General features: G+C 36.0%; 1 protein-coding gene across 1 annotated transcript in view; it reads right to left on the minus strand.

The window, feature by feature from the left end:
• Nucleotides 1-1362: 1362 nt before the first annotated feature.
• LOC126976699 (uncharacterized) overlaps nucleotides 1363-14961 on the minus strand; it is a 78683-nt gene continuing 65084 nt past the window's right edge. Inside the window, exons 3-7 of the mRNA XM_050825209.1 lie at nucleotides 12386-12529; nucleotides 11698-11859; nucleotides 8515-8691; nucleotides 6886-7118; nucleotides 1363-1496 (exon numbers count right to left, since the gene is read on the minus strand). Coding sequence (XP_050681166.1) covers nucleotides 1476-1496; nucleotides 6886-7118; nucleotides 8515-8691; nucleotides 11698-11859; nucleotides 12386-12529 — 737 coding nt within the window. The 3' untranslated portion in view covers nucleotides 1363-1475. The remainder of the gene's footprint in view (nucleotides 1497-6885; nucleotides 7119-8514; nucleotides 8692-11697; nucleotides 11860-12385; nucleotides 12530-14961) is intronic.

Genomic DNA, 14961 nt, shown 5'->3' on the forward strand with positions numbered 1-14961 from the left:
AAAGCTAGTTAGTCAAACAAACGTTAGTCATTGAATTAGGCATTATTTTGCGGAAATCCATAATTATCATCAGGAGATGTTGACTCGCCTAATTCTGGCACGAGACTGACGAATTTGCAAGCGATCAAATAGAACTCTCCTTAGAATACCTCGTATAAAGGCGAGTTATCAAATAGATTGAAGATGGATCTTAGCGAATTTACACTCAAGAAGGCTTACAACATTTGGACACACAAATGTTTTTAACAATTCTTTTGAATTTCGTAACACATTTGTTTTGTATAATTTTCTGGGATCATGTTGTAAAAACGTCGCTCAACAAGACTTAGGTACTGGTTGGACTTAGCCGAGTAGTATGCATAGCAACTTTATATTTGTTCCTAGTCTTAACATTGCTATTATCACGGCTTATAGAAAATTCACTAATGTGCTAATGTGGACATACATAACGTTGTCAAGATTTTATAGAGAATCCGCAGCTTAAATTTTACTCTTGGTTTTTATAGGATGTAAATAGCGTGAATAGTCCTCTTCTGCAGCACAGAGATGGAATTGATATCGGATGCACTGCACCATAACAATATACCATAGGACATAATTCTATGAAAATAACTAAAGTAAACTAGTCGCGGTGTATCTATATATTTTTAACAACATATGCTGTAGAACTAAGTATAATTGCCAATCCTTCAATATTATTTTGTAATTGTTAGGCCCCATTGTTATTTGGAATCAAGAATAATGCCATGAAATTCCACTGGTTTTACCACCTCTCCATTTAACAAAACATTCGCATCTACATTTTTGAAATTTGACGCGGTATGTTTTATATTTTTAGTATTATGGCTATTTAACAATAGGTTATTGGCGATAAACCAGTACAAGATGTCAGATAAATCTTGGCTTATTTCAAGTTTGAATAGAAGTGAGGTGATATCCGCAAACAATACTACCTACCATGTGTTTTTTTTCTACAAGGTTAGGTAAATCATTTATGTAAATAAGAAAGAGGAACGGTTCAAGAATAGATCCTTGTGGTACTCCTCAATGTTGTCCACTAATAAATAATAAAAAGAGTTCCAGAGTTTGCCATTCACATCACACCTTCTGAATTATATAATTTAAATATGAAATCGCAAGATTAAGCAGCTACTTTTATACCATCGTGACAACTTAAATATAACTTTGACATTGATAGTGTCATTTCTCGACCTAAATTCTAATATACAGCATGCCATAAAGCATATCCACCTCTCTGATTTCGCAAACCGAAGGTAGAAGCCCATCGGTGGAGTTATTGGGTGAGCGCGGCGATGGTGTCGGTGCGTGCTTCGGGATCTCTCGTCCCGCCGACATCTTGTCGTGTAACTGAGCGAGACGAATGCTCATCTGACGTCGCTCCCTCTGTTCTCTGTCTCGCTCCCACCTCTTAGCACTGTAACTCCTGATTGACGATGAGCTACTTTGCACAGAGCTCAAACTTGGACGTCGCGAACCTGTAATTATTAAAAATTACATATTATACCTAAATACACACTTAATCGAACTAACTATTTTGTGGTACCATAGTTATAATTTTTATATTTTATTCATACAATAAGGAACCTTAATAATTTTTATTTTGATTTGATACCTTACGCCTTACATAGCTATATAGTCATGAAATTAAAATAATTTATTGAATGCCAAAATTATCAAATAAATTTTAAATATCCAACGGACTTTAAACGTCTGCAAATTCGCTTGGTATTTACTATGACGTCATAGTTCATAAAACTTACAATATATCGATATAATAAATATAGATATATTAGAAAGTGTTTTTCCCTTATTTAAATAACATGCATACATTGCATTTTTTCCATCGAATAATGCCTATTCGATGAAAAAATGCCTTCCAAAAACATATGTATGCCAAAACAGTTAATAATCTATAACTTCAATCTTGACTAGGTCGTCGGTCCATCTTGTGTGGGGCCTACCAACACTGCGTCTACCGGTACGTTGTCGCCACTCGAGGACTTTTCTGTCCTATCGACCATCTGTCCGTCGAACTATGTGCCCTATCCACTGCCACTTCAGTTTCGCAATCATTTGGGCTATGTCGGTGACTTTGTTCTCCTACGGATCTTCTCCTTTCTGATTCGATCTCGCAGGGAACTCCGAGCCCATAGCCCTCTCCATTGCCCTCTGAGCGAGCATGAGCTACTAGCTACTAGCACTACGTTGAACGAAGGAATTTCATGGCGCTTACAAGGATTTGGTCGCGAAAGCGAAAAAATCATACCTAGCGCTTTCCAGCGCTGCATGTTTTCATAGTATAATAAGAGGAAACTAATTTTTTAGCGTTGCAGCGAACTTTAGTTCTAATTCCTACCAAAACGGAGGAACACTTTTGCTTACAACAGCTATTAATCTAATGAGTAGGACATATTACCTTAACGAATAATTCTTATAATAAATTAATTTATAGCATATTACATCAAACGGACTTAACACAATCTGTTAATATTCATGCTTAAGCAAAAGCAATAAACGACATACTAACAAACAAACATTAAATATTGACACAAGCACGTCAAGCATTACTATGCTTTAAGTAATAATTTTATTAAATGACACTGACGCAAAACCTCTTTTTTTTTAAGAATATGAGCATATTATTTATATAAGAACATTACGGCACAACTAATATAAAAAACTGTAAAAAAAAAATAAATGCAATAAATGATGTTTGACTGCTTTTTAAAATAAATTATTGAATCTAAAATTGTAAGCGGAGCCATCACAAGAAAATACTAAATAAAAAATCCATTTACATTTCTAAGTAGTTAAAAAATTATAAAACGTTTACACCACCTTCAGTTCCGAGAACACTGCAAAGCTAAGAGCGACAGTACGAACATACGAACACACAAACACAACACGGACGGCCATCTTGCTGCGTCTCAAACTCGTGCAAGTTTTTGTTTGTCGAAAACTTCGCAATTTAAGCGTGCTGAAATGTTATTCTTAGGTTCTCGCTATTGTACAAGAAACAACATAATCAGTTGTCCAGTTGATATGTCTACTTCAAATCATCGATTATTTTACGAACTGATCATCTCGATGTTAACTGGATAGTTGGTAAACTATATTACATCAATCACGTCATCAATCTTCTCAAATCGAGTTAGGTTTTAACAAGCAAAAGAAATCTTGATGGAGTAGTACGTCGGATTGGAACAATTATTAAATAATTCAAGAAGTATATAATATGGAAGCACCTTGTTACTCAATACTCATAATATATATGTTCTGCATACGGAGAAAACTTATTTTAATACAGAGTTTTAATGAAAGAATACAGGATGTTATAAAAAGTACACATAAATATAAATTTATACGAAATAATCATATTAAAAAAAAGTGAAAAAAGAGAGTAATAACGTAATCAATTAAAAAAGTTTGGGCACCTCTTCCATTTTCATTGTTCCCCGCCCACACACCCATTTCATTCATGGTACCTTCGATGGGCGCGAGCGGTTGTAATTTTGTAAAGCAATAATTCTAATTTACGCGATGGGCGGCATCGGTTAAAGGACAGCGATATACGGTGCGAGGCGAGATGTCCCGCCTTTTTCGTTTGAGCTAACGATAGCTCTATGCTATTGCATCGCTTTCAGGGCGATGACCTTACTAATAGAATAAATAAGATAGGGGTTTACCAAGATTTGCAACCATTTAATATAAAATGTTCTTTTTATTGTAGCATTTAATCTAAGGGGTTTTGATTTCTTACTTAATTTTTAGTGGTTTCTCCGCATTCTACTTCATATCCGTGTATTATGGTACAGGGTTTTTTAACACAGTGTATATTGTGGCATAATTTTGGTTAAAAAAGTGGGCTTGCTGAGTTTCTTACGCCCGTTCTACTCAGGACTGAGGTATTCATTTTCGAATGGCTTACAGATTTGAACGTACAATACGTGTCTATTGTTTGCTTATATATCGGTGAGAAATATATACAAACAATATGAACCTAAAAAGTAGTAACTATTCCTTTGAGTGTTGACCATGTCTCTGCAGATGTTGATGTCATACTCAGCTCTCTAATTAATAGAATTTGAGACTTCAGCTGAAATGCGGGGTTTACTCTTTTTTCATGTATCAACAACAATACAACAAGTCTTTGTAAAAAGTTTTTAGTTAAATACTTTTTAGTTACGCATATGGAAGACTTACTCGTTACGTTACAATTGGTAAAGGGCAATCTAGGTGACACATAAATGACTTAGTACAAATAGATTTATTGTAACGCGGATAATGTAATAATCTAAAGAAAGGGAATCTATCGAGGCTACAATATATTCTTTTATTTATTTTCTGGACCCTTCAATTATAGTTAGTTGTTGCCGACAAGAAAGCTTGTCGCTACTTATGGAATACTTACGATTCAGAAGTTATGATGGTCATCAGTGGTCATCTTCATCCACTACATCAAAATATATTTCTATATACAAATTCCAAATTTGTTGTTTAAAAAAACAATAACGCTATAATTATTTAAACTCAAACAAAAAATAGAGTTTGAATGAACGGAAATGAAAAGAAATAGCCACAAATAAATCTTAATTTTTTATGAAATAATTAGGTCTACGAATTGTAGATTATTTTTATATGGCAAATGATGCTACGATTGGGTTACAGATAAGCACAAAGTACTTACCAAATGGTGTATTACAACGATTTCAGCACACTTAGGGTGATTTTCAAATCTAGCAAGTCGGGGCTAACCTAACACCAATGATAAGACGCGACAACTAGCGAACAACGGGCGACCTGGGACAAACAGCCAATCGCTGCCCTCCTCTAACGCCACGTGGAAGCAATCAATAATATTGACATAAACAATATTAATGTTACATTACAAAGGTTCAGCGAAAATATTATTCATAATTTCGTTTTAATTAAACAACCTATTATAAAGTATATTAAACTTTTTCAAGTGTAACCAAAGTTGATAGATGAAAGATTTTTCTAGCCAAGAATCAATTTACACAATCGTTAACTCCTTACCAGAATTACCGCACTACAAAGCTATAAAATTTACAGCTGTAAAGTGATGTTTTGTTTTATGGTAAAGGTGCATTTTAACCATATATTTATGGGAGACCTAACGTATAAATATGTCACGTAAAATAAACAACGTTCACGATTTTAGTTGAAACTTTTTGCAATTAGGATTATCTGGATTTGTCTATTGACGACATAACGTGGTCTGTGAAAAATTATCTGTTTCGTAACGCGTTACAAATCGATATAAGTAGTGCACAGCGAAACGTTACATAAGATCGCACCGCGTTAGTTACCCTGAGACTAAAATATCGCATGTTGGATGTGGCTGTATTACGTAAGTCCCCACACCACTGACCTCTAGGGTAAGGTGGGGCACAGTGTTACATGATACAATGCAAGGATCTATGTTTCTGACATTTATTACAGTTTTCACAGCCTCATAAGCGGCCATGTTTGAACAGTTGTACTCCCTTCAGTCTGTACCGCGTTTTAGAAAAAACGAACAAAAATCGAATTTATGTGATCAAAATTAGAAAAAATCAGATCAAATTTATTAATTTGTTTCTTGGTGCATTATGTAAAGGTACGTGATTATGATTTTCCTCTATTCCCTGTACATTTAGCTTCAAATTATCATTAAGTACATTTTTGTAAACATATCTGAAAATACTCTATTGATATTTTGTTCGATTTGTCTTACCTGGGGCACTGTGTTACCGGGCACTATGTTACATTGTAACAATGATGCTTAACTAACATATCTTCAGGTTTTGAAAGAAAACGGTAAGAAATAAACTTGAAAAAGTAAACAAAAAGAAAATAACTAAATAAGAGAGCTGAAAAACTTGGAAAATGAAATTTTTTAAAATTATGTTAATTAAGGTCAGCTATTTACGTAAAAGTGGAAAAGTTGACAGTCATTTACACTTTCCTCTTGAACCAGATATGGCAACGGTATCGTTGGAAGACATATTAATATTTTTATTTCTCTTGAAAACGTTTTTATACTATTTTGATGTTGTAGCATTGTGCCCCTTAGCCTGTAACAGAGTACCCCAGATACGGGGTTCACTGTTACAATCGACTGATCTGATTATAGTGCAATTTAAGTAAAGAAGTTCCTAATAAAAGTTATTTTTAAATATTTTTAAATGAAGAGAGACTATTAAAGTTAATATACATGCTAGTTAGAAGTTGATTTAATAAATATTTTCGTCGCTACATTATTGTTTGTTTTGTTTGTAAAAATGTGCCCCACCTTACCCTACTATATATCACTGGACTGGCGGCTGGCAAAGTGCTATCGTGCTTTTCATTTTCGGCATTTTGGTGCTGTTGGCCATGTAGCGAGAGTCTGCGGTACTAAAACTTTTGAAGACAACCTGAGCAACCATCGATTGATGGTGGAAAACTATTTAAAAAAATGTTTGTGTTCTTTATTACGTTGATTCTTGAAGTATTATAACACGTAAAATTAACGAAATTAATTCAAAATGCAAAAATACTTCAGAGTTCGTACGTACGAATACGTTCCTTTGCAGTCATTTGCATTATACGTCAAAATTAGTTCTCTAGACATTCGCGAGTGGTGCTTCAAATAGGCACAAAAAATTTGCTGTCAAACATATGGAACAGCCTGTCCAGTGGGTTACATACAGGTCAGTACCCCACCCTCATTTAACCTTCAATGACGGGTTACAGTGTGTTAGAAACGCAACAATATATTGTATCTTGGTTAGATGGTAGTTAACTAGATAGTCCAGCAGGCGATAGAGAGGGCAGCGCCGGACCGCATAGCTTCGTGCAGTAGAGGGCCGCGTTGCATACATCCGTATCACCTTTGGCGGCGCACTTGAGCGGGTGCGCGCCGCCGTCCCTTACAGCGTTGAGGTGGCGAGAGATTAACAAGATGGCCGCCGTGCGCGCCGCACCTGCGCGGGACGCGGACGCCGCGCGGCGAGACTCGCGTCGCGAGCTGCCATCCAGCTCGAGAGTGCCGCTGGTGCAGCCGCTGCGGGAAGACGCGCGCGACGACGCGCGAGTGCCGCTCAACGTGCCGCCTGTGTCAAACACCACAATTTATCAAAAAGTGTATGCACGCAAGAAGTTATATTTCTTTGGCGTAACGAAGCAAAAATTATTTATTCATCGTGCTATTCTACGTTTTTAGAAAGAACAATTTTGTTAAAATCTTGCAAAGACGGCTTTGACAATTAATTATTAAATAATGAATACGGCTGTATGGGCTTGACCCTTTGCCTGTCCTAATAATGGATGAAGAAACCAAAAAAAAAACAAATGACGCAAACGTCAGAAAATTTTAGGAACCAACTTCAACCTGTTACATTTGTGTTACAACGATGCGCGCGCATCTTAAAATTTTACTCTCATAATTTTTTCATGACGCGCCTAAAGAAGTATAACTTCAATTATTCGGTCGGCGATCGCGAAAAAGCAATCGGACTCTTTCTCTTTTTTTATCTCGCTTCGCCAAACAGGCTTCCGTTTTCATTTTTTAGCCGTCGTTCATTATACATTACCATATCGTTGACAACACTGTTAATACAATGATAATTCTGAGGTTTTCCGAATGACAAGCTACCTTGCAAATAAACGCAGGAAACGTTATACGTCCGAAAAAACCATTCGTAAGCAAAATGTCTATTTGTAAACATTTTACATACTCTTGGTTTATGCTTAGTTATAACTTTATGCCAATTTTATTTGTAACGCCGTAAGACGATAAAAATCCGATAAGACAAAAGATTTTATTAAACGTTAAGTGCCATAAAACCATGACGTCAGTCATTAATAAAACGGTAATTAATTGAAATATCTAAATGAATAAAAGATAACCGATGTACAATGTTGCGTAATATGTCGTATACAGCTGTGGATACAGCAAATATTTCAAGATTATTACGACCAGACAGGTACCAATACACTCAAAATAGTCCCAATTAAGGAGTCAAATAAATTGTATTTACTAACTTTTACCAGTGGGCGGCTCCTTTGCACAGGATGCCGGCTAGATTATGGGTACTACAACGGCGCCTATTTCTGCCGTGAAGCAGTAATGTGTAAGCTTTACTGTGTTTCGGTCTGAAGGGCGCCGTAGCTAGTGAAATTACTGGGCAAATGAGACTTAACATCTTATGTCTCAAGGTGACGAGCGCAATTGTAGTCCCGCTCAGAATTTTTGGGCTTTTCAAGAATCCTGAGCGTCACTTCATTGTAATTGGCAGGGCGTATCAATTACCATCAGCTGAACGTCCTGAACGTCTCAAAGTTACAATTTTTTTTATAGAAATACGGGTTCTATAAAAAAAATTGTAACTGACATCAAGGATCAAGTTCGAGTATTCAAATAAAGAAAATTAACGAATACGCGGCAAACACCTTTTGTGGGTTTCATGTGTGAAATTTGAGCGGGTAGTAAAAGTAGTATTAACATACCAGTATCATTGAGTGAATAGAGGCAAGGCGGCGTGAGTCTGGCGTCCGCTAGATGCGCGGGGTGGTAGCGGGCCTTCGTGTACAGATGCAGCACCATACACAGCAGCCCGCCCAACACGAAGATACCCGACGCTACTCCGAGCAGCGTCGGCATATCCGCCGTCAGCAGCACCAAGTCTATAACATTAATCAGTACCACTTCAGGAGTTTGTATGGTAGTGGAGAGGAAACCAGCCCTACATATTATGATTATTAATAAAAATTGTCTTAATTCAAATAATATTTTTGCGCTCTGTTTTTTACCGCTTTTCTACTGAAGAAGCAACATTTTAAAGTTATAAATAGGAAAAGTAAACTAATTCTGTACTTAACTAAAACGTAGCATATTTACTTTCAATTTTAGTTTTGTTAGCCCTTGAGAAATAATTAAAACATTTAAGTCAAAAAACTGCTGATATGTGGGGCATTTCTGTTAAAATAATAAGTTCAATAATCGTGGCGTTTAAGTCGGGATGCTCTTCTGACCCGAATAACTATCGTCCTGTGTCGGTTTTGCCGACCCTTAGTAAAATAAAAAAAAAAAAAAAAAAGCCAAATTACTTACTTTAACTCTCATAAGTTACTTCATTTGAAACAATTTGGCTTTACTAGGGGACGTTCAACAACGGATGCAGGTGTTGAGCTGATCAAGAATATTTTTGATGCCTGGGAGGAATCGCAGAATGCACTTGGCATCTTCTGTGATTTATCTAAGGCTTTTGATTGTGTTCAACATTCAACGCTGGTCAGGAAGCTATACCACTATGGCATAAAAGGCTGCGCTCGATCTTCTGACTTCATATCTAAACAATAGAATTCAGAGGATCGACGTGAATGGCAGGAGATCTCCTGGGACTCCTATCAGTATGGGGGTACCACAAGGGTCTATTCTTGGACCGTTCCTCTTCGTTATCTATATAAATGATCTTCCTAATCTTATAGAGAATAAACATAAGGTAGTATTGTTTGCGGACGACACTTCATTGATTTTCAAAGTGAAAAGAAACCAAGCTATGTATGACGAAGTGAACGATATTCTATCTGACACCGTGTAGCGGTTTAGCGCTTATAACCTATTGTTTAATAGCAAGAAAACAAAATACATTAAATTTACCGTACCAAATGTCAAAAATGTAAATGCAAATGTTTTGTTAAATGGAGAGGTGATAGAACCGGTGGAATCTGCTATAATTCTTGGCATAACTCTAGATTCCAAATTACAATGGGGCCCCCATATTGAAGGATTGGCGAACAGACTTAGTTCTGCAGCATACGCGCTTAAAAAGATTAGACAATTAACTGACATAGATACGGCGCGACTAGTATACTTTAGTTATTTCCATAGTATTATATCGTATGGTGCTGCAGAAGAGGGCTATTCGCGCTATTTATAACCTAGGTCCTAAAGAATCATTGAGAGCAAATTCAAAGAAGTTAACATCTTCACTGTTGCTTCTCAATACATTCTTGATAATGTAATGTATGTTCATAGGCACATAAGTGAATTTGCCAGAAACTGTCATAACCATAATGTTAACACCAGGAACAGACATAAACATTTGATGCCTACTACTTGGCTAAGTTGAGTTAGTAAGTCTTTTGTGGGGCGATGTATATGCTTTTATAACAAGATCCCAGCAAATGTTCAAAACAAAGTATTACGCTATTCAAAAGAATTGTTAAAAAATGTTTGTGTGGTAAAGGTTACTATAACATAAATGACTTTCTTAATGATACCACAGATTGGGAATGGAGTGACCACCCTCAGGCTATTAAATAATAAGTTTGATTGTACAATATTACTTTGTAAACATAATTATTCGATGAAAAAAAAATAAGCCCGCTGAGTTTGTTGCGCCCATTCTTCTCAGGTCTGAGGCATTCATTTTGGAATGGGTGGTAGTTTTTGACTTTCAATAAGTGATGTCACATCCTATTTTGAATAAAAATATTTGAATTTGAATTATCTAACATTAATAACACTTACGTACAAAGGAAATATTTGCACTCAATTTATGTTATGGGATATACAAATTAGGAAAAAAACTACGTTTAAAAAAAACGACTTCAAAAACTCAAAAGTATAAAATAACATAATAGAGATTTAATTTAATACACCTCTTTTGCAAATATTATACCTTTAATTTTAATAAATACTATTATTTGTATGTGCTACCAATAGATAGGGTTTAAGTAGGTGCTTGCCCACTTGGATTGTTTGGTTCTAGATGAAGCTTTCCCGCTAAAAGTCACGCGTGGCGAGTGTAGGTATCTGCTATTACATTTGGCTTGGCACCGACTTCAAACCTATTAATAGGTTACACATGCAAATAAAAATTTGCAGTAAGTTGTGCCAAGGTCCAAGAACCGCGACATGACGGATCATCTAGTGGACATTTAGGAGTGAAAAGGACTGTTGCGAACATCAAAGAAAGATTTTACTGGATACATTGTCGGAAAGATGTAGAAGACTGTATGTGGAAATAAAGCTTGTGCAGCTGAGAAGGCTCCACAGACTAGGACTCTAGTTCTAGTTGGTATTTCTGTAATTCCAGCAGAATTGCTTCATTCCAACATACTGTGTCAATTTTAATTTTTTTTTAATATATGCGCTTAAGCCACTCAATATAAAAATATGATTATAACTGGGACTTAAGTATTCGTCTACGATGCGATTCAAGTCATCAAGAAACCTCCTTCCACGTAGGTACAAACAAATTGAAAACTTAAGCTGTAATGCTAAAGCGGTGTTTCCAGGTCGACACGATAAGGGTATCTTCAAAAACGCGCAGGGTATGCGATTAAAAAACCATCGACGCTATTGTGATTCTTCTAGAGGTAGAAGATGGCAATGCCCTCTGGTGACATGTTTTGCCTCGTCTTATAGTTCAATAGGTCTGTCCTGGGTTAAGGATGTTTTCTTTTTGATTGAAATAATGAGGTATTGGATATTCATGGTTTTTCCTTATGATCTGATTATTATCATCATCATATGAACCGGAAGACATACATTGCTGGACAAAAGCCTCCCCCAAAGATCACCACGACGTTCGGTCCTGCGCTGCCCTCATTTAACCTATTCCTGCGATCTTTATATACAATGAAGGATAAAACCCAAGAAGAATAGTATTGTTTCTCAATTACCTTCTGTGCAGAAAACTCGAGGATTTGGCCGTGAGTGAGTTGTGGAATGGTAGCCAGAGTCACATTGGCAGAAAGCGTTGTGGTTGACTTGTACACAGGATGCGTGCGCGTCGAAAGCACGGCACGTTTCTTGATAGAAGCATTGTTCGCCCAACTTCTTAGCTGAAATTTTTATAAGCATATTGACACTACTCAATATTTGACTGCAATTATATAAAATCTTCACAGTTTTTTTCCCTATGTTTACCAGTTAAAAGAAGTGAGAAGAGAGACAAAGAAGAAGACGGGCTAGATGAGAAAGACCCGTTCAAATTGATGTCGACATCCATAATACCTGTAGTATTAGGGCGGAAAATTTTGGAGAAGGTTGCAAAATGTGATTCCAGTTTATTTTTATAAAATCAAGTAAGTATATAATTTTTAATATCGTTATGAAAGATGTTCTAGATGAATTAATATTTTGTCTACATAATAACATTTTTATCAAGTTTTTCTCTTTTCTTCTTAGTCGTTCCGTCGCTGCCGAGGATCGTGACTCACATTCGATCGGTCAACGATTTGTCCCTATCGGTTTCGTCGTTTGCCTGGTGGAATGCGGCACTTATAGGTTCAGATTTTCGGAGATTTGGTCACGGATATGGGCACAAATAAAAGTACTGTGTATGTCAATTACAGCTACAACACTCACGTTTTGCGCAACCCTTCGCCACTCCAAGCTGCACGGTGTATTTTGGAGCACACTGACAGCTTCTGGTCCTGGGCTCGCAGTATACATGGACGAGGTTAGCATTACATGTGAACTCACATGGCGAGCCCACATATCTGCCCTTTTCTGGAAACAAAATTAATTTAATTACTTATGGCCTATATTGGTTAGTGGCAAAAATGGATAAGAAGAGGCCATTAAAATTTTATCAGTGTGAATGTGATTTAAAGCACCGGGGAAAAATTTAGGCTTATGACATCTGTTTTACTTACATTTATCTATATTCAAAAAATTATTAGATATAAAACATTTACCGTATATTGCCTAAATTAAGTTTGCTTGTCCTTGTTACTAGTCACAAGTTAAGCACTTGTCATTGGCGTTTAAAACACTCTTAATAAATATTCCTGCTAGGCATGCTGTGTACACACCCTCGTGTAGTTTATATTGCAAATTTGTTCTGTATATGTATTATATTAAATTAATTATAAGGGCCATTATAATTGTACCAAGACTAAGTCAGATATAAAAGGGTAGATGAAGGTGTGAACTAAGTGTATCAGAACTGTTCCAAATGCAGACCTCTAATCAAGGTGGAGGTCCATCTGGGTGACAGAGAGAAAGGGTGTTGATGACAAAGATATAGCTGCAAAAAAGAATTTTGCTGATTATGATGCAAACAGAGTTACTGTCAACCAACACAATTTTTCACGATTTATATCCTATCTCCTATTTTATGATAAATACTTATTGGGTTCAAGAGAAAATAATAGTTTTGTGTGATAGTTACTGTCGTTAGTCGACCCCTGGTACTTGAACTCCAGCTCTCGTCTCACATTACTCGCCAGACCCAGACAATTATTACGAGCCAAGCGGCGAATCATTCAGACTGAATTATGTCGTAAGTGTCCCTTATATTTCATTCAGTTCATCCTTAAATAGATTATATAAAAATTTTTTATGAGCAACGTATAATTGGAAAATATTTTTTTAGAATCGTAATAGAAAACAAAAATCGGTGGAGATGATACATAAAGTTTGTCAGATTCCGTACCATATTTTTCCGTTTACTGTATTCTTCTAATAATGGTTGGTTTTTTGAGAAGGGCGGTGATGGCCAAGTAGGAAACGAGTCTTAGAGGAAAGTCGTGAAAGGAGTCATGCCCTCGATTTATAAGAAAACAAAAACGGCATATTCCTTTAATTTAAGTAATACATTTCTTTGCAAAGATTGATCCTTATCAGCAACAAAGTCCATTGGTACAATAATACAAGTGTAATTTTTTAAGAAATTTAAAAAAACTAAATATGCAGTTATTGTTTTTTTATTATGAGCCATTGAAATAAAAACCTAAAACTTGCTTTAGTTTGACTAAAAATTGGGACTTTCGGGTCATCCTAGCCCCATTGATATTAATCAAATTAACAAGAATTGCTTGGAAACCGGAACGTAGTAACTCAATAATGATTAAAGAATGGAACAGGAACAGGAACTTCTACAATACTTAAACACCACAAATGCCAAGAGACGTAAATGTCTGAATTGTTTTCGCAGTGCAAGACCCAACATGGCGTCGCTTCAAGAACAGCTGGTTATAATTACAACACCGTATTAGGACAATCAAAGTAAACATTCATTGTTGATCTCTTTCTATGTAACTGTTAATCTTCATCCTATATTAATGGCAAAACATTTCAGTTACTGATATTATTTCGGTAATGTTCGCTCTAAAATCATGATATATTTCATATATACTTTGCTACAACTCAAAATATTTTCTAATAACGAATAGTCTAAAAGTAATAAATGTTCATTGGTACAAAATATTGAATATTTTATGTGCTAAGTTTTTTTTACAAACTCGCTTAAAAAATTCTAACCTTATATAAGCTTAAGCCACACGTCGCGTCGTTAGCCTGAAATATCATTTCACTGATTTTGTTTTAAATACTGGCACACGTCTACATAAATTATCTTGCACCAAACTAGGCATAACATGTACTATGGGTAAAATACAACGATATATTTAATACATAAATAAATATAAACATCCAAGACGGGGAAAGAACATTCACATCCATCATATTATAAATGTTTGCACTTACCGGGATTCGAACCTGGGGTCTGGACCTCAGTAGCCATGGTCGCTAACCTCTGCGCACATTGAACCGTCATTTTGTATAATCTATATATACATAATGAAAATGGTCTTTCTTTGAGGCTCATTCAAGTCTTAACCACTGATTGTATCGATATGAAACTACCACCATTCGATGTGAATTTTTTTTAATTCCAACGTTCCTTCATTCATTTATTTCCTTTTAAAATTCGCACAGCGAAGCGGTCAGGAACGTCTAGTATTAATATGTAACTGGAATATAAATTTTTAGACACCTTGGATTTTAAGGCACGTCATGGAAATATTTTTTTATTTTTTTCAATTCCATTTTATAATTATTTTATTGTAGTATCTTAGCGCGTATGTCGGATGCACACAGACCGATGCACACTGGTCGTCACGCATTGGGTGCCTCAGGACGGGCAAAGACGTCGAGGC

Source organism: Leptidea sinapis, chromosome 42, assembly GCF_905404315.1.
Source record: "Leptidea sinapis chromosome 42, ilLepSina1.1, whole genome shotgun sequence".
In the NCBI taxonomy this organism is placed as follows: domain Eukaryota; kingdom Metazoa; phylum Arthropoda; class Insecta; order Lepidoptera; family Pieridae; genus Leptidea; species Leptidea sinapis.